Genomic DNA, 20019 nt, shown 5'->3' on the forward strand with positions numbered 1-20019 from the left:
CGGCAGAGTCTCAACCCCTGTTGAATCTGAGAACTACACTAAGGGCACATATTAGTTGGCTCATGTAGATGTGTTTGATCAGCGATATAATTGGCTGAATGTGTGACAATTAGTGAACGACTCCAATATCAGTAGATTTGAGATAATGGCACCATATGGTTGAGCTTGTCAAACATAATATTCACCACCAGCAAGCTGCCTAAAAATACATACCATGCCCCTGTGACTCTAGCAGTAATTGGCCACTGCTGAATAACAGAGTCGGAAAATAATACTCCTGTGGAAAGATTTTAATGAAAGAAGTTACAGGCAATCTGATGAATATAGATATCTGTATACACATGATATCATTATTATTCTTTTTTTATGAGTAAATTAATCTGCTGTGTTGTTGTGATTGTGTTTTATGAAGATGTAATTAATAATTTGACCTTGTTTAGTGACTCCACGGGTGCAGCCTGCAGAAGTCACCAGCAGAGGGCGATGAAGCTGTTCCCCGGTGAATTGACATGAAAAGATTGACAGGTGCAGTAAACCAATGCCTTAGTGCACAAGCGTGATTGATGTCCAATCAGGATATTGGGGGGGCAGATTCCACCGGTCAACCTGTGGAGTCGGTGCCGGGGGAGTAGCTTCAAGCGGAGTGGGTCACCGTCTATTTCCTGGAGACACACACCTCTGTCGACTACACGTAAGCTCCTCTGTCGTGACTCTTTTCACAAACATTGTTTAGTGGTTCGCTGAAAACTGTCCGAGAGTCATTCTGCTCCATTTTATTCCTTATTTGTGTTTGTCCGCGTCGGTTCGGTCGTTTTCAGCAGCACGTGTGTCCCTCCCCCTTAGCTAGCTCCTGCTAATGTTCGGTGGGAAACGGTTTTGTCCAATAGCACATGTAGCGCATTGACACTAATTCATAGAGTTAGTTCACTTAGTTAACTAGTTAATTGATGGACAATGAGCGTTCCCTGGGTTTTAGTGACATTTATCGAGCACTTCACAAAGATGGAGGCTGCGCTGTTAACGTCAGGAGCCGTCGTATCTGGTTAACGCGGTAGAATCTCCGCTCTTAACATGTATATCTTATTTAGTATTAGTAATGAACTTGGTACAGTTCTGTGTGCTTAGTAAATGTATGGACAGCAATTGAGAAGCTAATTTATTCGTTAGTTAATGAAGCTCTTAGTGAAGTTAGAGCCTCATGTGGATATGGACACTTCAGTCCAGCACCAGACATTATAAAATACATTCGGTGGACATTTGACCAATTTAGAAAATCATGTTTTTTTGCAATTCAACTTTAACTTTTGTGAGCAATGCTGTTATTGTTTATATTGAGGCTAGAATACTGATAAAATAAATATGTTGCTCTCAATTTTACGAGAACATTTCTCTGTCTTTGACTTTTATTAAGGGCGATATGACCAGTAGTTGGGCGATTGGACAAATATATGGTCTCTCTGCAACTGAGTCCATCATCAGTTTTAGTTTTTGGTCTATATATTACTGTGCTATATAATGGTCTGGAGAATGCGTCCTCGAGAATCAATTCTCTCTCCCTCTCTCCCTCTCTCTCTCTCTCTATGTATCCACAATATCAGCACTGATGACCACATAATGATTTATACTTTTCTTCAATGATTCAAATCTTCATAGCTGCCCACATTCATTCCCTCGCTCAGCCCCACCTGACTCGGCCTGTTATCGCTTCTCTCTCTCTACCTCCTTCCCCGCTCAATCTCTCTCTCCCACTCAAACACAGTGTCATTGGACACATCTGTATACTCAGACTGGATGGAAACAACATCTTCTTGGTCTTCAAAAACAAATGACAGTCTTGATTATTTGCACATAGAGTGGGACAATTCGTGACATAAGAATCTTTTGTTTGTTCTTTTCATGTTTGCAAAGACAACAAATTACTTCACCTAGGTTCTTCAACCTGCCGGTTGTGTCCAATTTAGAACCTAAATATTTGTGACAGTTCTGCCCAAAAGTGTAATGATTTGACATGAAATGACCCCGTTTCCTGCTGTAGCGTGAGAATCACACACTAACCTTTTTCCAATGGGTTGTTTCCTCTAGTTAATCCCTTGTTGGTGGGATCAGAAGTTGAGTGAATGGATCCAAACAAGCCAGACCTTCATGGTATGACAGGTGTTCCTTGGCTGGGGCGTGGAAGAGGACTACAGCCAGAGGAGCTACTTCTGGGACGTAGCAGAGGGCTGCTGCTCCCAACAGAAGGGCCTGGTGCAGGACGAGCCAGAGGTTTCCCCATTCTTAGCGATGCCCCACAAGGACGAGGCGTAAATGTACCCATTACTGAACCTGTGCTTGGAAGAGCAAGGGGACTGCTGGTGCAGTCTGATGATGGAGGATTTGGACGAGCCAGAGGACTGCTCCTCCCAACAGCTGAACCCAAGGTAGGGCTGGCGAGAGGTGCTATCCTGCCTAGTCTGCAGCCACAGCATGGACCAACACCTCCACCACCGCGAGGCCTTATAGAAGAGACCCTGACTTTGCAAGCAAAAGAGGTGGGAACCCGCATAGGTCTGCACTCGAATACCTTTGCTTGTTTTAATTTCCTCAATATTATTATACAACCCATTGTAATTATTTGTCTGCTTACAGGTCGACATGCCCACCCATGGTCAAGGATCAACATTGGTCTCCATGTTTAGAGGAATGGGCATTGAGCCCTCCCTGACTTCATGGGGAAGAGGAACACTACCAGTTGGTTGGTATTTAAAACTTGGATTTATATATATATATATATATACATACACACTACCGTTCAAAAGTTTGGGGTCACTTAGAAATTACCTTATTTTTCAAAGAAAAGCACTTTTTTTTTCAATGAAGAAAACATTAAATTAATCAGAAATACACTCTATACATTGTTAATGTGGTAAATGACTATTCTAAGTGGAAACGTCTGGTTTTTAATGAAATATCTACATAGGTGTATAGAGGCCCATTTCCAGCAACTATCACTCCAGTGTTCTAATGGTACATTGTGTTTGCTAATCGCCTTAGAAGACTAATGGATGATTAGAAAACCCTTGAAAACCCTTGTGCAGTTATGTTAGCACAGCTGAAAACTGTTTTGCTGGTGAGAGAAGCTATAAAACTGGCCTTCCTTTGAACTAGTTGAGTATCTGGAGCATCACATTTGTGGGTTCGATTATACTCTCAAAATGGCCAGAAAAAGAGAACTTTCATGTGAAACTCGCCAGTCTATTCTTGTTCTTAGAAATGAAGGCTATTCCATGCGAGAAATTGCGAAGAAACTGAAAATTTCCTACAACGGTGTGTACTACTCCCTTCAGAGAACAGCACAAACAGGCTCTAACCAGAGTAGAAAGAGAAGTGGGAGGCCCCGGTGCACAACTCAGCAAGAAGACAAGTATATTAGAGTCTCTAGTTTGAGAAATAGACGCCTCACAGGTCCTCAACTGGCAGCTTCTTTAAATGGTACCCGCAAAACGCCAGTGTCAACGTCTACAGTGAAGAGGCGACTCCGGGATGCTGGCCTTCTAGGCAGAGTGGCAAAGAAAAAGCCATATCTGTGACTGGCCAATAAAAAGAAAAGATTGATATGGGCAAAAGAACAAAGACATTGGACAGAGGAAGATTGGAAAAAAGTGTTATGGACAGACGAATCAAAGTTTGAGGTGTTTGGATCACACAGAAGAACATTTGTGAGACGCAGAACAGGTGAAAAGATGCTGGAAGAGTGCCTGACGCCATCTGTCAAGCATGGTGGAGGTAATGTGATGGTCTGGGGCTGCTTTGGTGCTGGTAAAGTGGGAGATTTGTACAAGGTAAAAGGGATTTTAAATAAGGAAGGCTATCACTCCATTTTGCAACGCCATGCCATACCCTGTGGACAGCGCTTGATTGGAGCCAATTTCCTCCTACAACAGGACAATGACCCAAAGCACACCTCCAAATTATGCAAGAACTATTTAGGAAGAAGCAGGCAGCTGGTATGCTGGCTGTAATGGAGTGGCCAGCGCAGTCACCAGATCTCAACCCCATTGAGCTGTTGTGGGAGCAGCTTGACCGTATGGTACGCACGAAGTGCCCATCAAGCCAATCCAACTTGTGGGAGGTGCTTCAGGAAGCGTGGGGGGGAAATTTCTACAGATTACCTCAACAAATTAACAGCTAGAATGCCAAAGGTCTGCAATGCTGTAATTGCTGCAAATGGAGCATTCTTTGACGAAAGCAAAGTTTGAAGAACAAAATTAATATTTCAAATAAAAATCATTATTTCTAACCTTGTCAATGTCTTGACTATATTTTCTATTCATTTTGCAACTCATTTGATAAATAAAAGTGAGTTTTCATGGAAAACATGAAATTGGGTGACCCCAAACTTTTGAACGGTAGTGTGTGTATATGTGTATATGTGTGTGTATATATATATAGTTATATATAGTTATATATATATATAGTTAACTACTGTGCAGTGCTTTTCACAGAATTGATTGAGTCTGCCAGTAGCATGGGTCTACCTCAGTTTGCTATTAACAGCCTGAGTGACAGGTACACGGACTAGAGAGTGAAGACAAATACTAGCATGTAATAGAACTTGATTAAATGCAATGGTAAACAATTCTATCCCAAGCTTTTTGATCCATATAAACGGTTATAGTATAGCCATTACACCCCTGGTCACTGTATGTGCTGAAGAACGAGAATTGATTTGTTAAATTTCATTGTAGGAAGAGGAGCAACTGGAGATATGGAAGAGTTGAAGCTGTACGATGCTCCAGCTGGTCTCAGTAGCCCAGAGAGTGTTGGCCAACCTGAAGAGGTGATTGGAAGAGGACACAGGTAGGAAATGATTGACTGAATAACAGGATTTTTTCTAGGTCTTTACTCCAAACAACTGATTATGTCATGAAGAAAAGATTTGGGAAAAATATTGAATCCTCTATATTAAAGTCTGTTGTCATCAGGTTGACAGATACAGTGCATAGATTGTAGGTTTGGCAGTGACATGCTTATTTCACTCTGTAGCTTTTGTAGACAAGGTCAGTCGAATTGAAAGAGTGCTGTCGTATGTGGGAAACTTTTGTTTGTGTGAGATCAGCTTCAGACTCCTCAAGGTGACAGATATTTCAGTTATGCATAGTTCCTCATGTTTTGTAGAGAATTTCTTGTATCTTTGAAATATTTACTGTAAAATCAATCAAATCTGATCTGTCTTCGCATATATGTAGCCTGTACCAATACTTTGAATTCTTGCAATTATTTTCAATATAAATTGTGATGTGTAGCCCTGGCTTCTGTGTTATTTGACCTATTACAGTTTCCTTGGACGAGATTTGCCCCCACACACTATGGTTGGGCTTGGAAGAGCAGCGATGCCCCAGCTTGGAGTAGGAAGAGGACGTCCTTTACTTCCTTCTTTCCCTCCAGGTCGTGTCGAGTCAGTTTCTTTGGCCTCTGAACCACAACCAGCCCTACACTCTCAGCCTTCCCATCCAGGTAGGGAAACTTTGAAAAATTATTCTTCCTATTCTGGGACATTCTTTTTTTAAGATGGGTTAAAGTGGATATTTATGCTTCGTGAATAATAATGGAAAAGTAGTTAAAAATGGCAAGAAAGTTTAATCTGCAGCTTCTTTTCAGCTTTTCCCATGCATGAGCTAATGGTTTAAGTAAAAATGTGAACTCCATCAATAAGTCTAATGAAACATAAATCATGTGAAGCAGCCATGCCCCCTGTGCCCACCACCCAAGATGTCCTGGAGCTTTCTTCTTTTGCACCAGCAACAAAAGAGCTGAAAATGGAGGCAGTCCCGTGAGTATACCATCTCTCCTTCTCATTTAGCTCCCAAGGAACCTGAAACGCCAAGCTGAACTCCAGGCAGGTGGTTGAGAGACGGGATGCAAACTTGTCCCTTTTCAGTGAAAATCACTTTAAACTCCTAAACAAGTCATTTATGCAATTAATGATATGTTTTTTGCATTTGATCAGTTGGCCCCGTTTGTGAATGTCCATTCTTTTCAGTGAGCCACTAATTAAGGCTGGAACAAAAGGAGCTCCAATAACGATTGGCTCAAACCACATCTCAATTCGCTGCAGGAATGAAGCTGTTTATCAGTACCACGTCACATTCACGTAAGTATCATGTGATTGATTTAGATTTTATTTAAAACAGAATATGGTTGAATGTTGATGATGAATTTAATTTTGAACCAAAATGTGAAACTAAAGCACAACTGTTAATGAACAGGAGACATGCTTAGCTCCACAATTCTCAAATCAGAATCAGTCCATACTTAATGAATGTATTCTTTGAAGTCATGTGCATTTCTGATCATGTATTTTTCAGTCCAAATGTTGAATCAATGTCGATGCGTTTCGGCATGTTGAAAGATCACCGCCCAACCACAGGGGACGTAGTGGCTTTTGATGGCTCCATACTGTACCTGCCTGTAAAGCTGGATAACGTGGGTATCACAGTGATTATTTTTGTGTTTGTTTGACTAATGTGTTAATTGAAGATTTGTAATTTTTTGTTGATTTAAATTGTTAATGTATGCATATGACTGAATTCCTGTTATTGTCTAAACCTACTGAACCTTTTTGAAGTGTGTGACAGATTTTCTCTTCACTGTGCAATGTGAAATCAATCACAATGCCAGATCTAACACAGATTGTTTGTTTGTTTGTATTTTGGCATACAGGTGGTTGTACTCAAGAGTCTAAGACGGACTGATAACGAGGAAATACAAATAAAAATCCAGATGACGAAGATTCTGCCTCCCAACTCAGATCTATGCATCCCTTTCTACAATGTGGTGCTCAGGAGGTATTTTTAAAAAATATATATATAAACATAAATTATCACTTTGAAATACATGTTGGTCAGTATGTAATTAAATTTAGGATATTTGTTTTTTATTTAAGTATCATTTTCCTGCATTCAGCTGTGTTCATTCCTCTAAATGTGCGGTTTGTTCTCTGTATGTCTAATCCAATTTAACAGCCATAAAGATTCAGATTTATGCAAATACCTCTGTACAAATTCCATATTTTACTGAGAGAAACTTCTAAAGCAAACAGCCATTAAAAAGGGAGACTTTATTCAAATTGCAATGTTCTACTACTTTTTATCTTATGCACTTTAAACTTTAATAAATGGGAGAAATAAACTATTTATAGCATGTGCAAAGGTTTTGGCTAATGCAGTACTTAAAAAAAGTTTTTCTTAAACGCTTTCCATAACATTTTTAGTGATTGTCGTCAAGGAGCTCGGTTTAAACTGTCATTTCTTTGTGGCATTTTGGTAAGCATGGGTTGAGCTGCGTCTTGAAACCTTGTTATACCTCTTTTCTGATGCGGTGGTCAGAAAAAAAACACGAAAGATTCAGTGTGAATTTAAAATGTCTTTATTTCACAAATTGCATGGCAGTAAAGACAGTGAAATACTGTGCAAAGGCAGAAGGAGTGCAAATGTTTCAGTCCATGTTGGACTCTCATAAGTGCAGAATTAGGTAGGCATATACTGGCTCACCATATATATAGGTTCATTGTACTGGTGCACCTAGTCATTCATCAAGAACTTCGAGGCATTTTGAACAGTAGAATTTTAAGCTTTGAGAACTTTTTATAGCCTCCCCCGCTTAAGTTTCATTTTCATATCCATAGTTATTGAGTGTTACCACATGGTTTGAAGTGTGAGATATGATCAGCTCTGGAACAGTCATAAGCTGACCATTAGAAATTAAAGACTCAACGATGAACGAGTAGTAATATCATACAAGTCCTAACAATTCAATTAAGACCCAAATTGTTAATGAACTTCTAAGTGTTTTAAACATATTATAGTTTGGAGCCAAACTTTTTCACATACCACAATAACTTTTTTCTTTCTTGTTTCCAGTTTGTGAAAGTAATAGATTAACATTTCAAGAAAGGTACCTCCAAAAATCTGAAAACCACAGGTGTCCAAACATTTGCATTCAGCTGTGTTCTACTGATCTGTCTCACGCACAACCAGACTGCTATAGAAAATGTAATACTTTTCTTTGTATAAAAGCCCTTTAATGAAATAATCTTACCATCACAACCTTCTTACTCATGTTATTAGTTGGACGGTTTGATGACGGCACATGACCCTGTTTTGTTCTTGTTTTCTAAGGGTAATGAAAATCGTTGGACTGAAGTTGGTGGGCCGAAATCATTACGATCCAGAGAGCGCAGTCATTCTCGCCAAACATCGGTTAGTAATGAGTTGAAGTTTAACACAATAGGGCAGACACCACTGATATCATGACCTATTCAGTCATTACATCATCTATTTGTCTGTTTATTTAGGCTTCAAGTGTGGCCAGGCTATTCAACATGCATCAAGCAGACAGACGGAGGCCTGTACCTGTGTGTGGATGTGTCTCACAAAGTCTTGCGGAATGACTCTGTGCTGGATGTCATGTGAGTTCACACAGCAAATCTAAAACAGATAAGTTCAGATTTACAAGTCGAGCATTTTGCTGTTAAAATAAGTGCAAGCTTTTATCTAAAAGTTTAATTGAGTAATTTTTCAGATTATAATATTTGTTACACACATTCACTTTTTTTTAAGAATCACAATTTGTCTTTTCATTGCAAGTAATCTGGGAGCTGGGATGAAGTCTACTGATCTAAAAAAAAAATCCTATTGGATACTAAAATAAAATGAGGGTTGCATCTTTGACTGTTTCTATGATATCTTTTATAAGGGTACTCGGACATGCTCATGCATGTTTAAACATTGAAAATACCCTCACCAAGCCACACAGAGCTATATAAATGTCATATACTGTGATGTAGTCATACATATTTAAAAACTAGGTTTGACATTCTTGTCCTCAGAGACAGAACTGTGAAAACCTTGACTACTATAACGCTACCCTCTGTGAGTGTGTGCGGATGAAGGGGTGTGTTAAAGGGCAGCGACTTGACTAATGCAACAGGCTTCTTTTTTTCTATAGATTATTTATAAACAGAAATAATCTTGTCATGGCTATGTCTGTTCTGTTTGAAAAGAAAAGGTCAAAGACAAGGAACTGGGCCTTGTATTAAAACTAGAAAAGGGGAAAACTGACTTGTGGCCCTTGCTTTCTGCCAGGAACATGTTGTACCAACAGAGCAAAGAGAACTTCCAAGACGAATGCACCAAAGAACTGATCGGCAGCATCGTCATCACCCGCTACAACAACCGCACCTACCGCATTGATGGCATTGAGTGGAGCAAGTCGCCTAAAGACACATTCACTTTGATGGATGGCACAAAAACCACGTTTGTGGAATACTACAGGTGAGACTGCTCTTTTCATGAACTTGGAACTGAGCAGGAAGATATTTTAAGTGTTTATGCATTACATTTTTTGCAACGTATGTCAGTGACAGCCTATTTCCGAGCAGCAATGAAATTCTTCCTTATATCTGGCTATTGTGGGGGTTTTTTTGTTGTTTTTTTGCTTTGCATTGACATTCTACATTTTATCAGCAAGAACTATGGGATCACAATCAAAGAGATGGACCAACCCCTGCTCATGCATCGACCAAAGGAGCGGTCCAAGCCCGGAGGAAAGGTAAAACCCCTCTTAAGCATCTGTCATTGTAAGAATCAACAGTCAGGTTTAATCATGACTGAACTGAATTTAACTTTACTTAACCTCTTCACGGTGGAGCACTCAGCTGATGTGGCATGAATTGTTGCGTCACTATGCCACCTTGTGGCTACAATGTGTCCTGAATTCTGTTGGATCTTGTCAGGCCTTGTAAATGCACTAAAATATATAAAATAATTGCTCATAACAGCTGTCCCACATTTTTCCATGTGAGTGCGTCTTACATGGGGAAAAGGGTTTTTCCATGAACAGTAGACACAATTAATACTTACACAAATGAATACTGTAGGTTGTCTATTAGTCCACCAGAAATACAATGACACTAAGAAAAAATTATGTTTTTGTTTATTACAGCAAATCATTACTGGAGAGATCCTTTTAGTGCCAGAGCTTTCCTTCATGACGGGAATCCCTGACAAAATGAGGAAGGACTTCCGAACTATGAAGGTAAATTTGTTGTTCTTGTTCTGTTCTTCTAATCTTACAACAATACTTCAGAGTTCACGTTCATACTTTAGAGACTGTAAAACCATAGATGAGTCAAAGCAATTTTGAATGATGTTCAGTGTGGTTGGTCACTGCTGTAGTAGTATCTCATCATAGTTCAATTTCCCTGTCAATGCTGTGTTATGATATTAATGAGACCCTTGTTAGTAATAAAATGCTGGACCACAAATTCAAAGATTCCTTCAACAAATACATTCACTGATGCATGATTAAACAATAGACCTGTTATAAATCCTCCCTCCTCCATTCATGAGAATTTTTATGTTCAGGTTTAATTTAATCTGTTGGAAAGAGGTGTTGATTTATTTAAATTTTCATATTAAAGTAGTGTGTGCTGCTATTCAACTGTACTAGGATATACTGAGAGGATATTTCCATCCCATTCATATTAATTAAGGTTGACAAAATATTAGCAGCACCTCTGTATTATCCAGTACACAAATGATGGCCTCAAATATGACTATTTAAATAAATCAACACCTCCAATAAAAACTGATCATTATGATCCTCTTTATTGGAGGATTTATTGCAGGGTATTATACTGCATCAGTCCATGTAGATGTATCTCATAAAATTGCAAATTCAGATTAATTTAATCACTGTCACAAGAACCTTTTTGCTGAACTGGCAAATTGAAGAACGTGACTTAAAACATAAACTGTATGTGACTTGGATTTCTTTGGGGTAATCCTATGCAGTTCAGCAAATAAATGGCAAATGTTTGGTTTTTTGCATCAGCGTGGAAAATAGTCTAATGTTCATTTAAGCCATTTTCTCAGTAGTGGTTAAAGTAAACATTACATGACCATAACAGCAGTGGCGCATATATAAGTTCTGCTTGTTAATAATCCTAATGTATTATGCTTGGGTGGTGATAAAAGGTAAACGAACCAGTCTAAACAAAGCACCAACGTTTATGCATCACGTGACCATACATTGCTGTTGCACTCGGGTGGAAAGTCACTGCTAATGTGCAGAGTTTGGGTCTCTGTCTAAAATCCTCCCACAAGATGATCCTGTGAAGTTGTAGCTGCAGCTTGTAGGGCACAGCCATCTTGCGAGGCGCTGTTGTTTTAATGTCAAGCCCCAGTCTTCAGCGACTGTTATTTAATATTTTTCTTTTCTATTGCTCGAACTGCTCATTGAAAAGATTGCTGTTGATACTGCAGATCCTCAGAAATACACTGGCCGTGTTGTATTTCAGTATCCCAAGGCAAACCAGTACACGTTAACTGACGCATCCACTTTTTTATGTGAAGGATTTCTAATGGGGAAGGCTTCTTTTATTTTTGAACTGGATGTCCACTTGGGTTAAGGAACAATCGAGTCTCATCAAAATCAAGAAGACTGTACGGTTAAACCCCAGGAGATGAATCCTAATTGGCAGCTAATTGACATTGGTCAGAATGTCCCAGCTCAGGATTGGCTGGTTTACTGCCCCCACTTAAGGAGACGTTGCTGCAGTGTGTGAGATGCATTATAACAGACACAGCTAATCGATTACTAAATTAGTTGCCAACTATTTTTTATAATCGATGAGTCATTTCTCCAACCACAGCAGCAGTATTCAGACAGCTTCCATCTCTTATCTACAAACTGTAAGACACAATTAATTTAAGTACTTAGTGCCTAAGATTAGAAAATTGAGACAAACAAAATATCATTCTGAAAGACTTGGGTTTGAAAATACTTTTATAAAAACTGGTAATAAAAAAACTTTTGAAAACTTTGACTGCACGCTTACTGAGACTATATTTTTCATTTATTGTAGGACCTGACCATGCACATCAATGTGAGCAGTGAGCAGCACACCCACTCAATAAAACAGCTTCTAAAGAACATCAGCACTAACCCTGAGAGTGTGAAGGAGCTCTGCCGATGGGGACTGGAGATTGACTCCGAAATCTTAGTGGTAAGAATACAGAACACTTAGTAGTTTTGTTGACAGCTAAGACAATGATATAACATGATCAATGCAATATTTGTTCAAGATCCCACCCCCTCCTTTTAGTCTGACAATGCAGTGAATTCTGACTCTTCTATGAATTTGAGCTGTGTTCTACTTTTGAATGTCAGTCTGCATAACATAAAAATGTAAAAGAAGTTTTTAAGTCACATTAACACTTTTTTTATGTTTCATGTTTTCATAACCATTTTTTCGTGATAGCTCACTGGAATTTTTGACATGTTGTGTAATGTTTCCTTTGTTACAGTTAAAAGGTAGAATTCTGCCTCTTGAAACCATCTGCCTGCAGTCTTCGTCTTTTACCACGGGTGCTGATGTTTCCTGGTCCAGAGAGATTGTCAGGGATCCCTCAATCACTTCTGTGAGTATATGAGAGAAAACTTTGGCACTGCCTTCTTATTTTGGATTAACATAATTAAACTGTCATGGTAAAAAGAAAAAAACAACAACTGGAGAGTTAAGCAAGTGAGGTAACAACATTCTCCAGCCTGTGCCTCTGCACCGGTGACAGCCAGGGGCCGGAGGCATTATGTTTTCTGTCCGTCCCATTCTTGTGAATGTGAACACAATATCTTTTTACCTTGAGGAAATTTCTTCAAATTTGGTACAAACATTCAGTTGGACTCAAGGATGAACTGTTCAAGGTGACCTCCCAAAAACCTTTTTCGCCTTGTGAACGTCTTAAGGGCGTCTCAAGAATCGCTTCAAATTTAACACAAATGTTTAAGATCAAACTTTTTGATCACAGTGGCCTCATAAAACATGATTTGACCTCTAACATTTCATCTCATGTTTGCCTTGGGGGAATTTCAGTTGTCGCTTGGACTCAAGGATCAGTTGATTAAATTCAAGGGGTCAAAGGTCATGGTGTCTTCATGCGAGTCTGGATTGTATGTGAACTGCACTGGTTGGGGAAGGCATACAACCACAGGACGATAACTTTTCCCAGAGTCAATAGCTGGCTTATTTTCGTCTTAATTCCCAAAACTCTGTTTGTAGTGATGGTGGCCACAGTTTTTATCTGCCCTCCTCAGTCTGTCGCAACAGAATCAACATGTCAGCATTGAGATTGGATTTCACATGTTATGCTGCACACGAGTGGAACAACATGCGTTAAAGTGTGAACTTAGATGAGCTAATCAGTCTTTATCCATTAGAAATATTTTAGCTGACTCAGTGCAATGTCAATGTGTTGCTTTGTTTCTTCATCTTACTCCTTAGATCCCCTTGAACATCTGGGCCATCTTCTACCCCCGGCGCTGTGCCGAGCAGGCTGAGGAGCTGGTCTCCACCTTTAAAAAGGTGGCCGGGCCTATTGGGTTGCGACTGGAACGACCCATTCGTGTGGAGCTGAAGGATGATCGCACTGAGAGTTACGTCAAGAGCATCCATTGTCAGCTCACCAGTGAAGTATGACATAAAAATGTACAATTTTAAAGAGGCAAATGTTGAGATTTAAATGCAACTTGGAGAAGTCATAATAGAGCTAAACCTAATTTACAGCAAACAAGTGGCACATGTTTAAAGTGTTTGCATTTCTGACATTTGATGTCTTAAAACAGGATCAACATAACACTATAGACATACAGAGGAATATTGGCTAAATGGTAGTTTAGAATACTTTACAGTGGCTGCAGTAATTATAGATTGATAAGTGATTAGATATTTATACCTAGATATAATGCCCTCCTCCCTTCATCCACAAACAAACCCTTGTGACTAAATAGCAGTTACTGGAATCTAAAACGTAAGCTCTTTCTCTATTTTTAACTACATAACTGTTGTTGCTGCAGAAACAAGAACACAAAATGACTGACAGTCGTTTCTGTCTTGTTGCCAGGGGCAACCATAGCAGCTGTGAACTGTAAAGCGCTTAATAGTTTTGCATGTTTTTAGCCTATTTAGTCCAAACTGCACTGATGTGTCTAATTATTTTATGAAACATTGTTTTCTCCAGGCAGATGGAAAACCATTTAAAATCCAAAACGTGACTTAATGTTTTGGCATTTTGTCCATCTTTGAATGCTGTGGTTTTTCAGCACGTAAGAGGGAAATGTATATATCTGCTCAAGTTTGTTTAGTTTTTTTGACCATGTAAAAATTGATTGTGTGGAACCATTGAAGCAAGCCTTCAGTCTAGTTATGTCTAGGTCTTTATTTCTCATCTGTTTTGCAGCCCAACATGCAGCTAGTAGTGTGTATCATGGTCGGCAACAGAGACGATCTGTACAGTGCCATAAAGAAGCTCTGCTGCATTAAAAGTCCCATCCCATCCCAGGTTTGTAGTCTTTATGCATGGTTGTATTAGTGTTAGAGGAAAACGGTGTATGGTTTGGAACTGATAGCAAAATGTCTTTTTTGAAAATATTTTGTGCCATATTAAAGCACGTTCTTTTTATCACTTGTCATTGTCAGGCCATCAACATTCGGACAATTTCCCAGCAACAGAAGCTGAAGAGCATTGCCCAAAAGATACTCCTGCAGATGAACAGCAAGTTAGGAGGAGAGCTGTGGACCGTCAACATTCCTCTGGTGAGTATCATGCAGGGACTTAAGAGCTCTGTGGCTCAAACAGATATCTGTCTATTAGTCTGAATTCTGGCCTCTGGAATCTAAGTGTTATCATTTAGCAATAGTAGCCTGCAACAGTGAGTACATAATCAACTCCCGCTGACCTGACCACACACCAACTTTTTTTATCAGAAGATTTTTGATCTTTAATGCCTGATCAAGTCTTAAGATGCTCAGGAAGATCAGAGTTTATCTATTGGGACTGAACAATGAGGAAAATATCATGGTGGCTACTCTGGAAATGATGCACCATATTTGAAGGCGAAATTGTTTAGATTCATCTAGGGCTGGGTAAAACAATATCGATAATTATCAAAATATAACTTTTCCTCAGTAGAAATTTAAGACCTATCGATATAACGTTGATAGAACTCATCCCTTCCATGTTTTTACAGACAACACAAACAGCCAATAGTAATGAGAATAGCACCGCGCCGGACCAATCATTTGGCTGGAATAGAGTTACACCCACATTAAGTTTGGTTGACGCACACAACAGAGAGCGGAGGAGCAGCAACACATGTGTTAATGTTTGGGCTCCTGCATTTCAGGTTATCTGATTTATATCGCACAATATATCGATATCGACTGATATGAAAAATGTTCCATATCGCCTAGCCCTAGATTCTTGTGGAAATAAGAGATTGTAACATTGCAGTGGATGGAGATATAATGAACCTCTGTCTTGAGTAGAAAAACCTGATGGTTGTTGGAGTTGATGTCCACCATGACACCAGCAAAAAACATCAGTCCATCATGGGCTTTGTTGCAAGTGTGAACAGGTAAAACCTTTTTCTTTTGTTTTGTTTAGATTGAATGTTTCCTCTGCAGTGGTGTGTCTCATGGAACTCGAAGTGCAACCTGTAAAACATGTAACAGGATTGCACCATGCAGAAAATGAGATTCTAATTAAATAAATGGAACCACCAGATTTGTGAAGACACAGCATATTTATTAGTGGTATAAATGTTTGTGTTTTACAGAATGACCACGTGTTTCACCTCTTTCTTGCACTGCTTTTAAAAGAGCGGTGTTGCTATCTCAACACCAAATGCATTTGATGTTTTCCTCTCCAGCTCACTGACCCGCTGGTACTCAAGAGTCACTTTCCAGGCACCCACTGAGGAACTGATAAAGGGCTTCAGAGTTTGCTTACTGGCTGCATTGCAGAAGTACTACGAGGTAGATTCTACTAACACTCAAAGTTTTTCAATTCAACCACTGGGATCATCTCTTCCTTGTATTCTCTGTTCCTCTGATCTGATTCAGAGTCTTGATAAAAGTATTGTTGCAATCTTTGTTTAGAGATATCAGGATAAAGTAAAATTGTTATGATAGGTGTAAATGCAAATGTTTAGACTGAATGAAAATTGCACAACTTTAGTTTAATTACCAACATCTATATAACTCCTGTGTATGTTTGTCTGTACAGGTGAACCACAACTTGCCAGAGAAGATTGTTGTGTACCGGGATGGTGTGTCAGATGGCCAGCTGAAGACCGTGGAGCAGTACGAGATCCCACAGCTGATCAAATGCTTTGAGAACTTCCCCAGCTATGAGCCCAAGCTAGTCTTCATTGTGGTGCAAAAGCGCATCAGCACCACCCTGTACTCCTGCACTTCAAACAATTTTGGCACTCCTCCACCTGGGACTATTCTTGATCACACCCTCACTCACTCAGACTGGTCAGTCCATGTCAACAAGTTGTCTGTAGATCCTTGTTTCAGCTCTTAGTTTTATCCTAATTGGAAGCTTTATCAGATGCACAGATGCTACATTGAAGTACATAGGATTTTTTTAAATCATGAAACAATCTAAGCAGCAGTCATTGTTCACTTTGTTTCAAAGGCTGTGGGGTAAAATGTTTTTTCCAAGGCACAGTTTCAAATATGGTCCTGTGTATGTTTTTTATATCCCTCTGTGGAAAAACTCCACTGTGCAAAAAGCAATCTATTCTGTATTCTTAGAACAGTCATAACTTAATGCAGTAGTTTCAGTCTGTATCCAGCTTTAGGCCATAGATGGCCGACAATGCGGAGTGAGATGGTTTGTGTGGGGGCTGAATATACTACACAAATAAATTCACACAAGCATATCATGAAAATATTGTAATTGATGCTCGAAGAAGACGGGCGAGCCTGACATCACAGGGTAGCAGAAGAGGGGCACTGGTTTTTATCTTTTTTTTTTACTTGTGTACATCAAAAAGCTTCAGCCCCAACTCCTGGCAACAGTAGTACATATGTGCACTTTGATAAGGCAACCATCAAAGACTCGGTGTATCTGATGTTAGCTACATAACATTTCTAACCATGAAATGATTTTTATTTATTCAGGGTGGACTTCTATCTGATGGCACATCACATTCGCCAGGGCTGTGGACTTCCAACACACTACATCTCTTTGTACAACACAGCGAACCTCTCACCAGACCAATTGCAAAGGTAGTGATAAAATGTTCTTTTCCACTAAGTATCATCCTACCTTGTGCTCTTATAGATTCATAACATTTAGTCAATTCCGTATATAAGTGGATAAGTAAATAATTTGTTCACCAGCTTTTATATATTTCGAATATAAAGAACAAAAGTTTGGTAAATCAAGATCCCTGAAGAAATGCATTGGCTGTGGCAACAATCACAGATAATATTAATGCACATATCAAGTGTTTTTTAAGGTTTTCCTCAAGATCCACCTTCTCATCAAGAACTTGCAAGTCCTGTCACATGGTTTCTACTGCTACTTGCCATTTCAAACATGTAATGCTGCAGCTTTATATCTTACAGGTGAAGAAAGCAATACAATTGTTGGATATGTAACAAGATTATTTTTCATTTATCTAACTCGGTCCATCCACATTGTACTGTTGGATTTATAGATTGTTGCTATAAATTGAAGAAACTGCTGAAGTTCTTCATACATCTTTTCTTATTAACATCGTCAATTTATCAGACACACAAACACTGTCATCGGACACGTGTAAACTCAGACTAAGTAAAAACAACTTCTTGAACACAAATATGTTCATTTGCACACAGAGCGGTGAAGTGAGATCAAATCATACATGCATTGAACTCTTGGGCGTTGGTGCATGAATAGCCATGAAAGTTTGTGTACTTATTGTTTTCTACATATTGGGAACAAAGTGCATTAGTATTTCTTTTCTTTGTATTGTGCGAGACAAACTCATCAGAAACCTAACAGGCGAGACGGTTTGGATTCTAATGAGCTTGTTTCTGTTGTGTTTGTGACATGACTCACCAGAGGGGAAAAACAGACAAACTCCTCTACTGACAATGAGAAGGGAGTCAATTGCCTTTTTTCTGGCAGGTTTATCCATGTTTATAAAAATTGGTGTATACTTTCCAATCTTGGTGTAAAAAGAGGTCATATAAACAGCAGCCTAGTATAGGCTGAAAGAAAACTGCATTCCAAATGAGGAACAGAAGACCCTCACTAACAGAGACTGGAGGAAAAAAAGTGATCAAATCTTGGGGAAACGTCTGTTTTGTTAAATGTTGCTGTTATTGTATGTATTGTTTTGATATATTTTTATGTCAAGGGAAATGTGTAATGTCATTGTTTTATCAGTTCCAAAACAAATGTGCTGTTTTGTTTTGTCCAAACACCAGGCTGACTTTCAAGATGTGCCATTTGTACTGGAACTGGCCGGGCACCATTCGTGTTCCAGCCCCATGCAAGTACGCCCACAAACTGGCTTTCCTATCTGGCCAGTTCCTGCACTCTGAGCCAGCCATCCAGCTATCAGACAAGCTCTTCTTCCTTTGAGCTGTACCAGTCACTACCACAAACATGCTCAAGTTACAGCCAAACCAGCTATGAAGAGAGACAGTACGGAAAGAAGAGAATGACAACTCATTTGTATTCATGAGGGATTCATTATAGACACGTGGCACTTAAACCTTTAAAATTTGGATACTAGATAGTTCACAGGCTTTATCAGACGTCTCCCATGTTAGCAGGAAAAATGTTTAAAGCCAGTCAATGTAGAAGAGTGTAGAATTATTCTGTTTTTTTATACAGATTAAATCAAAGGTTTGGGACAGTTTAATATTTTTATTTGTATTTTAAGCATTATAATGTCATGGCTGCATGTAGAGTTACGTGGGATTATACTGTAGTTTGTTTTTGATGCCCATTTCACCCACTGGTTGGAGAGTTTAGTGGAGATAGTTTATTTACATTTTAAGCATTATATTACTGTGACTGCACATTTACTGCAAGTGTTTAGTTTGTTCTTGTTATTAAAGTCACTTATTGTGGAGTTGAGTGACTTTTCACCAGAAACAGATGTGGTTCTGACACATTTATTCTCAGTGCAACTTCAGACACATTTTCCACAAAATACGAAGAGCTCTCTTGGTGCTACTCTGTTACAATAAACCTCTTTCCTTTTTACACCTCTGCTCCCACCTGCACACTGGGTGCCCTGTGCCAGACAACACCACACAAACAAACAAAGTGAATGTAAAGGCCAGGAAATTATTCAACTGTCAGATTGCTGCTAACCCAGAGTGGCTGGAATTAAGACCACAAGACAATGAGCTGCATCATGTCTGATGGGAGTATCTTGCCAAATAAAGGTCTGGCTTAGGAACAGCATCATGTCCCATCGATGTTTTGTTAAAGAGAACAAATCACGTGTGGTCTTTCTGCCTTTTTCCAGCGTTGAGCTGGGTTGTGACATGACATGAACACAAATACACAGATTTGCAAGGTGAAAGCCACACTGTTGCAGCTGAGAGGCATACTTGGCAGACAAAGGGGTGTGGGAAGGAACTAACTTTGCATGAAATAAAATATTTATAACTTTATAATGGCAAATTGCCTCAGGCATGAATTTGTCATGGCTAAGGTTAGGGATGAGGTTTTGGTTAGGCTATCCACAATGAATGGAAGCCAATACAAAGTCATAATATGAATTGTGTGTGTGTCAGTCTATTAGTAATAGACTAATGGTGGGGCTTATGAGTGTTAACCCTAGTCTTTACCTCTGAGGCCTGTTTGGTATCCAGCCCTAGAAAGTCATTCACCTTGTGGTAATAGCATGTCTGTGCAAAAAGCAGACAAACATGTAAAATACATTAGTGTATAAATACAAGTGCTGTGTAAAATGCTCAGTAAAATAAACTAAAAGACGGTTATACAGAAAGTTCAGCCTCAGGTAAAATCAGGAAAGGCTCTCCGATAGAAATATGCTTTAAGAAGGGACTTAAAAGAGTTCACTGAGTCAGCTGACCTCAAGCAGGTTGTTCCAGAGCCTCGGGGCCGGACTGCAAATGCTCGGTCCCCCTTAGTTTTCAGCCGGGTTTCTGGAACAGAC

General features: G+C 39.3%; 1 protein-coding gene across 2 annotated transcripts; it reads left to right on the forward strand.

The window, feature by feature from the left end:
* The first annotated feature begins 504 nt into the window (after nt 1-504).
* piwil2 (piwi-like RNA-mediated gene silencing 2) lies at nt 505-19094 on the forward strand. 2 transcript variants are annotated; one of them, XM_035165779.2, is made up of 24 exons: nt 505-691; nt 2083-2531; nt 2629-2734; nt 4728-4839; nt 5318-5496; nt 5722-5812; nt 6023-6133; nt 6348-6465; nt 6703-6827; nt 8160-8240; nt 8336-8449; nt 9126-9314; nt 9507-9591; nt 9985-10077; nt 11909-12049; nt 12351-12464; nt 13325-13513; nt 14280-14381; nt 14519-14635; nt 15368-15456; nt 15751-15856; nt 16107-16360; nt 17012-17119; nt 18308-19094. In XM_035165779.2, the coding sequence occupies exons 2-24, from the start codon at nt 2118-2120 to the stop codon at nt 18462-18464; spliced, it is 3195 nt and encodes a 1064-aa protein (XP_035021670.1). In that variant the 5' UTR covers nt 505-691; nt 2083-2117; the 3' UTR covers nt 18465-19094. The 2 variants fall into 2 exon arrangements, with proteins under 2 accessions (XP_035021670.1, XP_035021671.1); XM_035165780.2 differs by having other exon boundaries at nt 5725-5812.
* Nucleotides 19095-20019: the final 925 nt, after the last annotated feature.

The sequence above is a fragment of the Hippoglossus stenolepis genome, chromosome 9 (genome assembly GCF_022539355.2).
Source record: "Hippoglossus stenolepis isolate QCI-W04-F060 chromosome 9, HSTE1.2, whole genome shotgun sequence".
Classification (NCBI taxonomy): domain Eukaryota; kingdom Metazoa; phylum Chordata; class Actinopteri; order Pleuronectiformes; family Pleuronectidae; genus Hippoglossus; species Hippoglossus stenolepis.

Bases quoted from the DNA above. Each gene is read 5' to 3' on its own strand.
- piwil2 (XM_035165779.2), top strand. From the start codon at position 2,118: ATGGATCCAAACAAGCCAGACCTTCATGGTATGACAGGTGTTCCTTGG. The intron at 4,840-5,317 runs GTAGGAAATGAT...GACCTATTACAG, and splicing joins GTGATTGGAAGAGGACACAG to TTTCCTTGGACGAGATTTGC. The intron at 6,134-6,347 runs GTAAGTATCATG...TGTATTTTTCAG, and splicing joins CAGTACCACGTCACATTCAC to TCCAAATGTTGAATCAATGT.